The sequence below is a fragment of the Psittacula echo genome, assembly GCF_963264785.1.
Source record: "Psittacula echo genome assembly, chromosome: Z".
NCBI lineage: Eukaryota > Metazoa > Chordata > Aves > Psittaciformes > Psittacidae > Psittacula > Psittacula echo.
Window position 1 is genome coordinate 84478876 of NC_137742.1, and position 16944 is coordinate 84495819.

At 46.4% G+C, this 16944-nt stretch overlaps 1 protein-coding gene across 1 annotated transcript in view; it reads right to left on the minus strand.

Moving 5' to 3' along the window:
* Window positions 1-1534: 1534 nt before the first annotated feature.
* Window positions 1535-16944, minus strand: part of PSKH1 (protein serine kinase H1) — a 46649-nt gene continuing 31239 nt past the window's right edge. The window contains exon 2 of the mRNA XM_080637559.1: window positions 1535-8120. Within this exon, the coding sequence (XP_080493685.1) occupies window positions 7803-8120 (318 nt within the window). The 3' untranslated portion in view covers window positions 1535-7802. The remainder of the gene's footprint in view (window positions 8121-16944) is intronic.

Genomic DNA, 16944 nt, shown 5'->3' on the forward strand with positions numbered 1-16944 from the left:
CCTGGACCTGCTGGAAAGGGGGGAAGCCAGGACACGATGCCCAGTCAGAGGAAGAGGAGGGCTGGATGCAGCTTAAGGGCTGCTCATGGCAGCACCAGCCCAGAGACCACCACAGCACTGAGGGTGGGTGAAGTGCCTGTGATGGTTCTTCACTGATCCAGGTGCAGGGTCTTCAGCACCAGACAGTCCTACCAGGGAAAGGCCTGTGGAGCTGCAGCTCCTCTTGCCGGGGGAGGTGGGTGCCCGATGTGTACACAGGGTCTTAAAAGTTCCCTGCTTGCTATTTAGACCCATAACTTACATGGGAACACACACCAAGGGAAACCTGGTTCCTGGCAGCTCGAAATAGATCTGGTCCCGAGGAGCAGGATCAGACCGTCCCAGAGTGAGGCAGAGGGTGGTTTTTTCTTTAACAGTGATGAGAATGTGATATAAAACCTCTGCCAATGTCACCCCCCTGCTGCTGCTGGGATGGGGTCCCTTGCTCATGAGAACTCACCTTTCCAGGAGGGGATAGTTGAAAAGGGGTGTGCATGTTTCACTGGAGTGGCAGGTTTCCTTGTTGGTCCCCAGAAGCTGCTCAGTGGAACTGGGGAGATCACAAGCTGCTGGGGGTGAACCAGGGTATTCCACTGGCCCAGTTTGCCACCTTGCAAGCCGAAGAAAAGGGGAGGAAATGTCTCCAGGTGCCTGCTCAGCCTCCAAACCCTGCCTTTCAGCAAGTGGCTGAGCACCAGATTCCCCCAGAGCATTCCTGTAGACATCCCAGCCCTGTACTAGGTCTCCCTTAGGCACCTTCTGAGGCTGCTGCATTTAAGACCCCAGCAAACTCTTTTACGGGCACTCTGGTACCTTCTTGCTGTGCAACACAGAAGAGGGCTGAGCAGCTCCTTCCTGCCTTTCCAGACCATCATTCACAGCCCAGAAAGTGGCTCCTTGCAGCAAATCAGCCCATGGTAACGCATGGATACTTGAATCCTGTGTTCAGCTCTGGGCCCCTCACTACAAGAGAGACATTGAGGTGCTGGAACAGGTCCAGAGAAGGGCAACAGAGCTGGTGAAGGGCCTGGAGCCCAAGTGTGATGAGGAGCGGCTGAGAGACCTGAAGGGGGTTTAGTCTGGAGAAAAGAAGGCTCAGGGGGGACCTTATCACTCTCTACAACTACTTGACAGGAGGATGGAGCCAGGAGGTGGCTGGTCTCTGCTCCAAAGGAACAAGTGATAGGAACAAGTGATAGGACAAGAGGAAACGGCCTCAACCTGCACCAGGGGAGGTTTAGACTGGATGTTAGGGACAATTTCTTCCCCAAGCACCAAAGGGTGCTCAGGCATTGGAACAGGCTGCCCAGGGAAATGGTGGAGTCACCATCCCTGGAAGTGTTCACAGACCTTGAAGGCAAAGCACTTGGTGACATGGTTCAGTGGTGGCCTTGGCAGTGCTGGGGAACAGTTGGACTTGATGATCTTCAAGGTCTTTTCCAACCTAGTTTCTGGTTCTATGAGGCAGATGTAATGACAGCAGGGCAATGGGGTACACAGATACACTTCCATGTTTAGCAGACTGAGTACACAAAATAAATAATTCTGTACACACTAATTGTAACATTACAGATTAATTACAAAGGTTCAGACTTCATCCTAACAAGACAGTTTTCAGGGTAAAGACTCAAAAGGCAAGTCACAGAACTGGTTGCTTCTCGAAACAGCCCTGTAAGGAGATCAACAGGATGTGACCAGAATTACTTCCAAATCATTCCAAGCCAGTACCGGAAATTCAGCAACCAAAAATAACAGTGAGTGCTGGCAGATCTCCAGCCCAACAGCGTCCTGGGAGGTGTCTTTCCATAGTGAAAGGCAACAGGAAAACTCATGGCATCTGGGCACCCACACACGAGCTCCTCATTCCCAACCCACCTGGCCAGGGCCACAGATCTCTTCCATATTCAGCAGACAAACACAGTACAACAGTCATGTCACACACGAGGGACTCATGGAATCACCACACAGGGGAGGACAGTGGGAGAAGAAAGAACTGCCATCATGCAGGCAGAGCTCCCTCCACCGAAGGGACACCAAGGGTGGAAGGTACCAAGCTCCATGATGCCACTGCCACCATGCATCCTTCTGCCTCACATTTCTTTTTGTGGCAAATACACTGCACAGTAAAGCACAAGTGACATGCAGGCACCTGCCTCTGGAGTACCCAGGAGCTGTGGTCTTTGTCCAGGCTCAAACAGGAGACTGAGCAGTCAAAAAAGCATCAAAAACCTCCCCAGAGTGGTGTAGGCAACTTGTCATCTGGCACTAAGTGGCATGGGCACTTTGTGGTATTTTCCAGGATAAAGCCAAGCTGGTGAGGGGCCAGAACAGAGCCACTTTCCCTGCGAGTCCCAGGGCTCCCACTGCTGCTCAGACAACAGGTTGCCAACTCCTCCAGAGGGTGTGATCCCTCCAAAAAAGCCAATCTCTGTGTTTCATTTAGAAAAGTGAATTAAGTCAAACATTTGAGATTTCAATTTAACTCACCTTAAACCCTCCAAATCTTTAGTATCATCACTTAAAATAAGAATGGTCCCATGCAGTCTAATAAGAGGCTTATTAACAGCCACACACTAGTTGTCCTGTATTGTACACGACCATCTTTTGCTAAGCCTGCACTGTAGAGCCCCCAAAGAGAGCCTTCTCACACCTGCAGAACACTGTACAGCTGCTTTTATCTCGCTCCAGGACTGACCATGGCTCCTGCAGAGCCAAATCCAGAGCTGCTGCCAAGTGGTCACATTGCCCATGCCTCCTGTTCCAGCTTGTGCATTGCATCAAAGTTGACCGTATTAGTACTTCAGCCAAACACCCACATAGAAAACAGAATTGAGAAACTGAGCAGTAAATTACCAAAGTAAAAAAGACTACAAGAAGAAAATAACCAAATTCCAAAGAATTTAAGAGTTTGAGGGTTTATAATTTTCAACATAAATTTGTAACACAGTCCCCACCCTGCAGCTGGTTTCCACAACACTACCAGAGCCAGGTAAGAGCCCTTTTGTCTGTGCTTGCACTCCAATCACGGCTATAAAGCCTTCACATACAGTTGTGCATTTCCAAGAACAATGCAGTCCAGGGACTGGCAGGAGCCTCTGGATGCTCACAAGCTCAGCACCAAATAGCACAGACTTCTCCTGGGTTGAAGGAACGGAGGTTTCTACCACCACTTGGTTGACATGTTAGGTTTTTAGAAGCCTGAGAAGAGTGAGAAATAAATCAAACATGGACAAGTAACTGCTGTTTTAGCAAAATGCAGAAAAAAATACATGATGTATTCAAAATTTGAATGTAAGTCTGCAGACCACCTAATGTTATTTCTGGAAGACCTTTCCACATTCTTTTCCAATAACCCTTAAAAAAAGTATATAAAAAACATGGATCTGACAGGCCACATGCTCTGAAGCCATAAACTTCTTCCCCAAGAAAGCAGCCAAACTCCCAGGGCAAAACGATGGGGATGTCTTACACAGTTCTGCTAAGTTCCAAAAGACAATCAACCGTCATTCGCTCTGCTCCTTACAACTGCATTCCCCTGAAATAGAATATGCTGGAAAGCAACACCCTGAGCTGCACCATAGCGTCTCATGATGGGAGAAAGTCAAAAATCTAGTGATTCCAGCCTTGGTGTCTTTAGGCTCTTCTTTCTCTTAGTGTCCCCCAAGATGCCTCCCCAAGGCAAGGTGCTGGTGAGCATCTCCTTGAGACACTGGGGGGTAGATACGTTCCAGTGGGTGCACATGCTCACTCCTATGTTGTCTAATTGCTCTTCAAGATCATTGTATCACTTCAGGATAAAATGGTGCCATGCTGAGAAGGTTGCTGAACATGAGGACTGCAGGTGTGGTCCATGACCATCACTCAGCACACCAAACCCAGAGTCCTCTTTGTAGGAGCATGTCACCCAGAAACGGTGGAAGGAAACCAGGAGAGGGCTGTACATGGACACACTACAATTTGCCACTAGGTGTCATTCCAGCTTCATTTTCATTGCATGACCAAAAGCAGTCAGGAGATCTGCACCCCAGCTAATACGAAGCTGCAACTCAGTAAGGGGCTGGAACATGTGTTTGTTACCTGACTCCTCACAGCTAATTCAGCAGCAGAGGAAGTCTTCCCCCAAACCCTGCCAGTCAAATCAGAACCACCATTAAGAGCCAAACAAGGAGATCTAAAAATTAATGGAAGAGCAGGAAAAAAAAAAACCACACCAGAGAGATTTTAGCTTCTAAAATCCCCAAACAAGGCACTCCTGAAAAGCGTAAACTCCTGAGACTTGAGATAAACTGAGCACTGAGATGCTCTTGTGGAATATACATGGAAGACACATGACCAAGGTAATTCACAGTGAAGAGCTTCTTAGAAGAAGATTGAAGGCACTTGAACTATGGCTCAAAACCACAGCACTTTGCCTGTGTGTGCCCCCTCTGATCCAGCTGCAAATGTGCCACGTAACTGCAAGGGTAAAAGCACCAGAAAAATTGCTCTTAAGCTGGATCATGCACGACAGCATTTGGACCACCCCAGTTTTCCAGATAGAGTGAAAACAGAAAGATCACTAAGGACTCCAAGGGTCAGTTGGATGGAGCTCTCTGCTAGTGCACCTCTGCCCACACATGTCATTGTCTGGGTACAAGAGGTCCTGAAAATGCTGAATTTAGGAAAAGAAGAGGGATTGAGCCAGCAGTGTTATAATAAAATGATCTAAGGAAAGCCCATACAGATTTTCCCCACGTTTATATTGATTTTTCCATGCAAATAAGAACACATTGCATTTGTGAAAATAATTAGAGTTATCTTTATAAAAAAGTCAAAGCCCCCTATGGGATGGACTTGCTCCTCTTTGGTGCAATTCCCTAGCAGCAGGATGCCTGAAGACCAAACATCTCCACATCTCAAGGAGATGGGTTGCAGCTCTCCAGTATTGCTCCTGTCAGTGAAGGATCCTCCCTTCTGCCAATTCACCTCGCAGTCTTATGACCATCATCACAGGAACTTGACACTGTCAGGAATCTACATAGCAACATCGTGCTTCCTAAAACATATTCCACCCCAAAATCACCTCAAGTGACACCACTGTGAACTCCTCCTTCCACCAACTGCTGAAAAGAGCAACAAAGCAAAAACTGATACAGATGAGATTCTTGTTCTGTTTTGTGAAGGTGGAGAAACAAGCCCGGTCAAAGCAGAGTTCAACATCCTGACTTCATCTCCATCTTCATGGATCCCACCCCACAAGAGAACACACAAAGGAGCAGTATGGGTAGACACCCGTACAATGCCTGTGCATTTTGACAGCCTAATGGTTAAAAGGGAAGAGTCTCCGGTTCTAGAATCTTGGCTCAGTTCATCACTTTTGACCTTCTCACACAGGCAAAACATCTCTTTTAAGGCTACACATCATGCAAGATAATCTGGGGATGGCCATGAGAGCACCCAGGAGGCAAAAGGGAGCACAGTGCCTGCGTCATGCTCCAAGACAAGCTCAAAGCCAGAAGCCCTCTGAGAGCATCCTGTCATCTCTCAACATACAGGGAAAGAAGAATTTTCCAGTTGCTACTTGTTGTAGCATAGTTGCTGCTTTTGGAGAGTCATCTGAGGGGCACTGAATTGTTTATGAAGCAAGACAAGGCAAGCTGCCTGTTTTGTCAGGTATCAGAAATCACATCCAGCTCACAGTTCATAACAATGAACCAGGGAAAAACTATGTGAGAAGGTAAAAGAAGCTGAAGAAACTTTTTTTTTTTTTTGCAATCCACAGAGCTGAAAAAATCCCCAATTTTAGGTAATTCTGTGGTATCTGCTAAAGCTGATGGAAGAAAGACCACGCTTAGGATAGCTACTCAGAGAAAGGGCAGCCTGCAAAAGACGCACAGTTCTAAGAATAATACGCAAAACCATGCAAAGGATTTGGAATTCACCACCGCTACACACAGCTCCTGTCCTCAGATGTCCTCTGCTGTATTCCCCATCACATGCCTAGGCTCACAAGCTGTGCTCACAGTGGTTATAGCCCATCTTAGCACAGCAAACTCAATTTTCCCCCACTGAGGTTGAGCTGCTCTTGAAGCTCCCTGGAGATGCGACCAACCACTTAAAACCTTGCAGACAGTTAAATGTGATGGTACAGACATCAGTCTCGGGTGGAGAGGCCGTGCTCACCAGCCCTTGAGCTCACATAGCCTGCATCTCCAGCTCAGAGCCAAGCAAGCACTTCCAAGTGCACAGCATAAAGCAAACCATAGGGTTTCATATGAAAAGTTTCGAAGCCCAACATTCTCCTTCACTGCAGGTCTTGTCTCTGGTACCACAAGAGGCCAAATCTACCCTGACACTGTGCCATCAGCCCCAGTGTGCTGCTCTAACTTGTTGGGGAGGTCTCTCAGCAGGCTTGCACAAAGCTCCGCTCTAAAGCTTCCACCTCCCCTGCAAGGTCCTTCACAAGAGGCCTCCACAGCATCCATGCAGCCCAAGAAAACTGAAAGGCAGCTTTTTCCTGTTGAATTTAAGTCACCCCCAGCAGCTCTAAAGTGTTCATGCACTGTCTCTCCAGGGTACTGTCACTGCTGACACTGCAGGACTGGGCCTCCACTACTCAAACCCCTACCCTGATGCTATGGAGCCATCTATGGCTATCCCAACATCTCCCACCACCACTTCACTGTTCCAGAGCAGCGATGGCAGTACGAGGGCAGAGTAGGCATGCAAGCAGGGGAGCCCTGTAAAACCTGCAGACAGAGAGCAAGACCTGGAACCACTAAAGGTGAAGTGACATGGTTGGTAATGCTGGTCTGAAGGGCAAAAAACACGTATGACAGGGGCAGGTCATGGCAAGAACAAACGCTGCCTGGGAGGCACTGGTCTTGATGCAAATACAGAAAGGATAATTCAAGAGGGACAGCAAGGAACCTCCAAAAATCTTGCCTTGCCAAAGACATCTCTCTGTGTACCATTAAGTTCCTGCAGGACAATGATCATCTTCCCACCCTTCCACCAGAAGCACCCTTTGTTCAGATCAAAGGAGCCAGACTCCAAGCTCTGAGCTCACAGCACTTCAGATTTGTTCCCAAATTGCACAGTAGCTCTGGTGCGACTCCAGTAATCCCTCAATGCTGTGAGGTGGATGGCAGCCCTTGGGGAAACCTCGCAGCTTCCCAGACATCCCAGAAAACTGGCATCACTTCAGCGAGGAGCTGGTGGGCAGCACACCAGTGAATCAGAGCTATCCTACTTCTGATGCTATGATTCATACCAGCCTCACTACCAAGGCACCACAGATCAGACTAAACGTGCTCCAACTCTGTGTACATATCATTTTCAAACCAGATACACACCCACATGTGTCTGTGCAAACACTTAAGGTGTGTGTGCATCCACTTAAAGTGATTCCTTCTTTTTTTATATGCAAGTGAGAGAAGCTTAATGCTCTGGAATTAATAACTAACTATGAACAACCAAGCTCCTGGACTACAGAAAGAGCTTTTCTCCCCATGTGACTCCTTAATTTATGTATTACTTGAGACTCTTGAGCTGTGCTCTGAGCCACAAGGGCTCCCCCTTTTCAGACACAAGACCCCCGTGGCACCGCTTGCAGGGTAATAGCCATGACGAGGTTCCTCATGGTAAGGACACCTCCTCATGGCGGGGGACACCTGGAGGGAGAGAAGGAGGAACCTAGATGTTCCTCATTGAGTGTGTGGATGCTGCACACCTACACTGCAGAGAAGACGTGTGAAGATGCCTGGCAGGTCCCAGCCCAGTGCTCAGCCAGTGTACTGCTGCTGGTAGCGCAGGTTGAGCTCACGCAGCTCTCGTTCCCGAACCCGCCGTGACTTGTTGGATTTGGTGGAGCGGCTGGAGCGGGTGGACTGAGCGGACTTGGTGCTCTGGCAGCGGGAAGATGCCCTCTTGAGAAGGTTCTGTGAGATGGAACGGTGTAGGTTCTTCATGGAGGAAGAGGCTGCCATGCTGACCACCCATGGGTGCTTCAGCGCCTGAAGGGCTGTCATCCTGTCACTGGGGTCCACCGTGAGTAGACGATCAATGAAATCCTTGGCCAGGTTGGAAACACTGGGCCAGGGCTGAAACACAAAAGAGATTATTACAATGAAACATCCTGGCATAGCTTTGCTGATTAATTAATTCTTCCCAATCCCAAAAGGTGCTTTTGTTGTTTCATCCTCCAATCTTCCAAGTTGTGACCAACACTATCTGTCCAAGGAGAATCCCAAACTGGTTTGGGTTGGAAGGGACCTTAAAGCTCATCCAGTTCCAATCCCCTGCCACAGGCAGGGAGACCTTCCACTAGACCAGGTTGCTCCAAGCCCCGTCCAAGCTGGCCTTGAACACTGCCAGGGATGGGGCAGCCACAGCTTCTCTGGGAAAACTGTGTCAGGGCCTCACCACCCTCACTGTAAATAACTTTTTCCTTACACCTAACCTGAACTTTCCCTGTTTAAGTTTTAACCCATCATCCCTTGTTCTATCGCTACAGTCCCTGACAAAATGACTTCAGGATGAGAAGAATGAGTTGTGTCTTCAGAATGAGACACACTGACTTCAAGAGACTGTTAGGGGGAGAGATTGAGTTAGGGGGAATGTCTACACGTGCATAGGTGGAGCATGGATGCCTCTAGCAGCTGGGTTTAGGCACTCAGATGACCCTGGATCTCAGGCGTCTTCCCAGGTGCCTCAAGCCTACAGACACCTACACATGTATGTGCACAGACACACAGGCAGTCTTGGTCAACCCCAGACTCGAACATCTCCCCAGCAGCTGTCTGGGACTTCCCTGGTCCCTCTAGTCACCAGATCCTCATGTGGTCTCATCCTTGCCCTTAGAGTCATATACACACACACAGACATCCCCAGTTTCCAGGTCCTTTCACTCCCTTGTCCAGCTCCATCTTCTCCAGCAGTCACACAATGGTCACATATACATCTTGCTCCAGTTGCTGTACCATGAACACAGACAGGCTCCCAGACCTACATTCTGCTCCCACCTCATCTTCTCAAGTCATTTTCCAAAATTACACAACAAAAAGAGCAGTAGCTATATCTCATGAAGACCATCCTCAATCCAAGTGTTTTGTATCCAATGAAACCATTACTGCTTGAATGCAAGATGCACTGCTCAGAGAGGATGGATCACTGACCTCTGCATCAATCCTGAAGTGAGAACATTGCCTTTAGCATGAGGTGAAGGTTGGGCTGTGGACAAAACTAGGAAGAAAATGGTGGCAAAGTCCAGTGTACAAGTGGAGAAGGCAATATGGCCAGTGTGAAAACCCAAGTGATGATTTGACCCTGGCTAGAGCAGGTTTCTGCAGTCATCAGGTGTTGTGGGGGTCTCACCCCTCCTGAAACCACTGATACTGAATTTTTCAAGTACATGAAAAAAAAAAAGTCTGAGCAGATCCATCAATGAAGTGAAGATTCTGATACAATAATTAAGGTGATGTCCAAACAAGAATGCAAATGGCATGTGTGGTTTAAAAAGGAAAAGACTGCTACTGTCTTTCAATCTTCATTTAGTGAGGAGGAACCCAGTCAGTTTAAAACTGGGAGTCCAATAACTGTACAGTCAGATGCAATGCCCTTTCTATGTGCAAAAGGCCTAAAAAAGGCATGTCCTGGTTTTTTTGAGGTCCATTTATTGCTACCAAAAGCAAATTTCTCTTTCAAAAGACCCAAAGGCACCGGGAAGAGAGTTGCCGTATCCATGGGAGGATTTTATAATGAAAGACAGGATGCTCTGAGAGTTCCAGCCCTGCAGTCCATCGCATAGACATGGAAGATGTCTAGACAAGCAACCTGGTCTAGTGGAAGGTGTCCCTGCCCGTGGTAGGGGGTTGGAACTGGATGAGCTTTAAGGTCCCCTCCAACCCAAACCAGTCTGGGATTCTGTGATTCTAGCCAAGTAACCACTTGCTAGGATAATCAGGTTGCAGAAAGTGTTTCTTTTAAAGCAATGACTAAATCAGCCTGGCGTGCTCAGCTAAAATGGGATGTATGATCACTAACTATGCAAGAGAAGAGAGTAAAGATGATATGAAATGATGATATGAATTGAAAGAAAATCCTAGTATATGAATAAAAACCTATAAATGTTCCTTGAATGCATTCAGGGTAGAGATGGAAATACTTCGAGCCAGGGTGCTCAGGAGAGGAAGCACAACCTTCTACAGATCAGACACCAGTTCTGCACTGTGAAACCACATCCAAAATCCACTTCCCTCTCCCTGTCAAGAATAAAATCACCTAATGCAAAGATTTCTTAAAATTCTAGCTTTTCTGTCTCCTGCTTTCACATATATAGTTTGTCATAACCAGCCTTAAATCAGTTTTTCTTAGCTGATGAAACACATCTTGACATGAATGGTAAGAAAAAACCAGGCGCTTGTTAGAATAGAACCAGGACAATCTTTGATCAGAGACTAGTTAGAGTGTTTGTTTATACAGAGGATAAATAAAATAACGAAAAAAATCCTTTCCAAATGTAGCAAAAGACACAATAAAGTTTAAAATTTTCAATGAACACACTGCTCTGTGTTATAAATAGTGTAACTGAGCTCTTTGGTTGTGTTATTGGTAATAACACATCCAAAAAAAGCAAAATATGCCTTTGCCACAGGGAGATAAAAATCCCATTTCAAGCTACTGACTTCCTACCGGACTTCTGGGTAAGGCTTCTTTGTTAAATAACAGTGAAGGGCATCAACTTGTAGGGCTTAGTCTTCATTGGCATAATCTCCGATAATACCAGAGTCATTCCATATGTCCACTGGCAGGTCAACACATCATGTTCCTTTTAAACTCCGGATCTCTAGTTACAGATGACCTTTGGATTCTTTCTTCCACAGACAGATCCAAATGCAATCCAGCTACAAGAGGTTTTCCCTCCGCTTCCACCACACTTGCCTTCAAATACTTCAAAAACACAATTATCTGTAGCCTTTTTTTAGACTCATTTATCAGCTATTCACACAGTTAAACTCATTAAAGTCATCTGTCTAAAGTGACCTGTCTACACCCCATTAACGTCCAATCACTTCTTTCCTTGTCCTCCTCTTTGCAGACAAAGCTCACCCCACTCAATTTCCTTCATAGCGGACTCATTTTCTGCTCTAGAAATAACACTAATGAGATGTCCAAGCTAATGTCTACCCAATTTACCAACTTCAATTCAAAGTGATAATAAAAGCTGGTGACAATTCTACTTTCCTTTAGTAGCTTTTCAAGAACTCTTGACTTCTTCATCTTCATTACTGCTACCAGTAATTGAGATGTCTTTGACACCTTGAGACAGCTTTTGTCCCACTCAAATGGAGAAAACAGATTCACATGACTCCAACTGTACTGTTTTTCCTGTGTATTTCTTCCCTTCTACCTAAACTCTTTTACCTTTCTGAATATTGTCCCTCATGGAGATACAGTCATGGCAGGATCTCCATCCTCTCTTTGTTACCTAAATCCAAGGAGATGTAAGAGATGCACTCAGGTGAGAAATACTTGAGGACTGATACAATACTTTTCCTGGAAGTCTATCTTCAGAACATGCAGGAAAGCATTATTTCCTCTTGCAGATGTTAGTAACTGCTCAGATTTGGAACCTGGGGCAGCCTCAGAGCTATTTTTGATGTTCAGATGCATTCAAACTTCAGTCAACTAATGGCTGCCCAACACAGAGCAGGAGATTATGGAAGGTGAAACAAGCCTCTAAACACCAGGAACAGTATTACTTCAAGCATTTTAACTCATATTAGAAAAAGCCAAATTAGATAATTTAGAATCTGAAGAAATCCATGAAGAGCTTACCAGTCTGAAGATGTAGAAACCTTGAATACGTAACCAGCCCCAGACTTGAGAGGGCTGTGCATTGCACCAGACCAGTTTAATGAAGCCTAAAGAATAAACTCCAAACAAAAGCAAACTGGATAACTGATTATTGCAATTACTTTAGTTTCCCCACAAACGTTAACTATGGAGTACCTGCAATTAGATTTTTCTTCTGGTCAGCAAACACAAATCAGTTTATTGATCTGTTTATCCAGCTGGAGGTTTCATTTGCTGCACCATGCACATCTTTGGGTTTATTTCACTGAAGCCTTTTATCAAAAATAGTTAGGGCTACATTGTACTGAAACACTCAGTGGCATGAATTTAGCAATTTTCAGTCCCAGACTCTAAATAAATACACCCATCCACCAGAAACGTTGCATCAGTTGGCAAAACAGCAGCTTTAACTCAGCAAAATTCCAGGAGCCCTCCAGATTGATAACACAAGGCAGCAGAAGAAGTTTGTGAGAGCTGATAATGGTCAACACTGGCTGGAGGACATGAGCACCAGACATGAGGTGCACCCACACAACAGGACTGAAGTGATCTAGAGGAGGTTCTGCCCCTCTCTTTCTCTGAAGAGAAACAGAATGGCTTGGAAGGAGAATGCTCCCACCCAGTGGCCATGTAGCTTTGCATCAGCTAAACGACATCATAGCATCCTAGACTGGTTTGAGCAGGAAGGGACCTTAAAACTATCCAGTTCCAATCCCCTGCCATGGCCAGGGACACCTTCCACTAGACCAGGTTGCTCCAAGCCCCGTTCAACCTGGCCTTGAACACTGCCAGGGTTAGGGCAGCCACAGCTTCTCTGGGCAACCTGTGCCAGGGCCTCACCACCCTCATAGTGATGATTTTTTCAGACAGCTTTGCCTTTAATCTCACTGTTGCAATATTCCTCTCTTCTGTGAAACAAAAATACCACAAAAATGAAGATAAGTCACCAATACTTGTTCACCTTGCACTCCTGTTCCTCAGTGAACTGCTTTCAAACCTAATGCAGTCTGAGTGTAACTTCTGTGCCATTCTCTCTGTTAGACTGCATTTCTCCGGAAGGGAAATGTACTACTACAGACCTGCTGTCTTTCTACATACCTTAAAAAAACAGGTAAACAGCCAAAATTTGAGCAGAACCTCAGCAGCACTTGCTGAATGCCAACACAGACTTCCTACAGGTGATCAGCTTTTCCAACAACTGCAAGCAAGTCCTCTGTCTGCGACAGCTGGTGCAGCATCCACTTCACAAACCTCCTTTCTCACAAGACGAATACCACATATGGACTAGTTTAGCAATGGAGATACTGGCCCTCATGTTGGAGAGCTGAACATCCTCTGAAAAGTACTGTATCTAACTCCAGAATTTAACAGAATGGCTAAAACCATGATCCAGCAGAAATAAATTAAAAAAACGGAGGAGGGGAGTAGAAGAGTTGCTGTAAGTAAATCTGAATAGCTCATCCTAATGCAGAATTGACAAGAGCCCTTGCAACCACTAAAGGAAACAACAGTACATCTTTACTCTCATCTGCAGGCTCAGCAGAGTGGGAAGAAGGATGTCATGCCATCATTTTGCTATCCTTTATCTAACCATCAGAAAACACTACTGAAGACTTAACGCCTTGTGCTTACAGGACAACAGCCCTAAGGTGCTCTCCCCAGTGTTCACCAGGCTTTTGAGTCCCGAACAGATGTGATACAGTAAAGCTTAACATTACTGTAAGCTGTAAATGACCCTTAAACTAAAAAAAAACACACACAAAAAACCCTAACAAAACCATGCCCTATGTACAAACCTTCAGACATGTGGAGATCCATAGCAGGCAGAAAGATTTCTCTAGAGACTACATATGAAAACCAGCTCTTAGTAACTCCTGATCTTTGAGATAAGCTGTGCACTCAATCATTCCTCACTTCCATCTTTCGTGGAGTTATCCTATCCAACAACTGAATCCAAGAGGTTAAGAGGCCACCAAGAAGAGGGGAAGGAAGACAGGCTTTAAAGATGTATATGGACACTGTATATCCAAGAACTGCAGTTACTGGCAAAACTCTCTTGTCGTCAGAGTGCCTGGTCCCCTTGCATCCCTTCAGGCCCAGGAGAAACCTTTCATCACCCTGCACCTTCACAGACAAGCTAGAGGAGGATCACAGGGTCACTCTGATGCTCAAATCCTGAAGTCTCATCGTGCTTTCATTGCCTGGTGAAATCATGAATGAAGTTTGAGATGGCAACCTGGCAAACTTCAGAGACCCATTTCTCACAGGTGACCTGCTTGAGCTTGGCTACAGCATTCCCCAAGTTAAGAGCTACTCCCCCATGACCATCTGAGAAGTTTCCTTGACACCATAGACTCAGCACAAGCCTACACTCCCCTCCTCCAAAGCTCATTGACATTTTCACTAGAGACACAAAGCCACAGAGGGGTTAATCCTGTGCAAACAAAACAGTCATCTGACTGCCAAGCTTTGCTTTTAGTCTTGACAGCACCCCTAAAGGAAAAATACATGCTTATTTCCCAATACCTACCCAAGGTTAACGTGTCATTTTCAGGAGAACTGATGTGAGCTCTAAGACCACGTTAAAGAGAAGGTAAGGGACACCCAGAGGCCTGACTCTCCTTTGCCAGTCAGTCTTCACAGAAACGTGAAGCACAAAGTGTGTTATCACAGCTGCAAAAGATCGTGTTTAGGTCAAAAATACTGTATCCCAGTCTCACTGATTACTAGGATGAGTGCTGGAGAAGCCTCAAAGCACCAGGGAGGCTGCCTACAGCAGCCTGCACGTTCACCCACAGGAAACCATCAGATGGCTACTTGAAGTTTTACAAGACAAAAAACATTTATTGGGAATGAGCTTGCCCCAACAGATAGACTGGTTGAACATCTTCACTTGGGTCAAAGGAACTGCCTTCATACCATGCTGTTATTGCTGCCAACAGCAATGCTGCATGCCACAGAAGACGAGCATGCCATTCAAGAATTGTTCATCCTCATTTTGGTGCTGCACTCCTCATGCTGGCAGATGCTTTGGTCTGTGCAACCAAAGTTAGGCAAAGCAGGGAGCTCATATCAATTTTTTTGCTGGGGTTTTCAGCCACTGTTCCTTGTCATGAGTCATCAAGCGGCTGCAGAAGCAGCTACATCAGTTCAAGTGAGCTGGCAGAGTCCAGAATTAGCAGCACTTCAACCAAGAACAAAACCGGTGCCACAGTCTGCTTTACGGCTTTAATGACAAAGGGAGAACACTCCTGTGGTGGAGATTTGTAGCTCTGGCCTCTCAGGAATGAAAGCTACTGCTTCTGAGGTGCACCAGCATTTCCTACAAAAGCATCTCCTAAACTTTTGAGCCCTACAGAGCATAGCACACATTGCCAACCTGCAACTCCAGCCCTGCTAAGTAATACATTCAGGGGAAAGAAGCCTCACTGATGATGCGTTAAAGAGCTCTCAAGTACTCTATGTTTTATTCAGACTCAGGCTCTGAGCCTGAAGGAAAAGCAGGAGATACTCCTATGAGTGTCATTTAAGCTAGGCGATTGCGTGCAGCACCAGGCCCTCTGTGATTAAACCCTGTTCCCACCCCTGCCTGTTATTCACATCAGCAGAAAGGCTACTGAGGTGCCATCTACGTCCGTGCACGAGGAACAACCAACTTGTTCTCTGGTTTGAGCCACCAACCCACCTCTTGCACTTCCAGATGAAGTGAGCACGGATCTGGTGTATGCTGCAGAGAGCTCCCAACCCATTTTGAGCCTCTGACATAAAAGAGTGATCTATGTTATGAACGTGAGCCCTCTCGTCTCACTAAACCCAGGTGGGGGTGGAAGCTGGCACTCGGTAGGCAGAGCAGCCTTCAGGGCTGATTTCAGATATCAGAGCAGGGGCCCTGAATTTCACCCTGCCTGTGATGGGAGCACACACTGCTGTCAAGCCGTCACCAAAACCTGCACTGTGAACAAACCAACAAGACAACTGTTTTATGCTTTTTACTTGTTTTTACCTTAAAATACACGGCAAAGATGGTTTTGATCTGTTTTCCTGTTGGACACTAGTTCTTTGAAATACTTCTATTATATTCAGGTTTCTAAGTTACTTCCCCCCTTCCTCCCAAGTAATTTTTTCTTTCAAATCAGCTTTCAGAAGAGTCTAGATTTCAGCAGTGCATTTTCCCCCACATGCACACTCATACCCCGAACAAGGACAAGCTGCGCAGACACCAGAAGCTGAAAAGACCAGCCCTGCCCTGGGCAGCCAGAATTTTTAATATAAAGGATTAATAAGGATATAAAGGATATTTTAAAGGACATAAAAGTTCAGGATGTTAATTACGTGCATCAGGACCAGCCTTTCTTGAAGAGCCTATGGGGGATGCAAGGCTCACAACAGTTGCTTTCTATTCTATAAACACACTTAGCCATGGCACTGCTTGGAATTGTCTGTGTCCCTATACATGTCTCAAATCAGACTGCAGCTGTTCACAGTCCCATTAAAGACATGGAGCTGTTGGCATGAGTCCAGAGGAGGCCACAGAGATGTTGCAAGGGCTGGAGCAGCTCTGCTCTAGAGACAGGCTGAGAGAGCTGGGCTGGTTCAGCCTGGAGAAGAGAAGGCTCCTTAAGGGGAGACCTTAGAGCAGCTCCAGTGCCTAAAGGGGCTACAAAAACCTGTAGAGGGGCTTTGGACAAGGGCTGGTACGGACAGGACAAGGGGGAATGGCTTTAACCTGACAGAGGGGACACTGAGATGAGATCTTAGGCAGAAGTTCTTCCCTGTGAGGGTGCTGAGGCCCTGGCACAGGTTGCCCAGAGAAGCTGTGGCTGCCCCATCCCTGGCAGTGTTCAAGGCCAGGTTGGACAGGGCTTGGAACAAGTGGAAGGTCTAGTGGAAGGTGTCTCTGCCCATGGCAGGGGGTTGGAACTGGATGAGCTTTGAGGTCCCTTCCAGCCCAAACCAGTCAGTGATCTGGACCATTAAAAACCATTAAGAAGGAAGTCAATCAGGACACCAATGACCCCCTGATATCATAAATGAAAATAGCAAAGGCTTTGCTTTTCCCCACAAAAATTA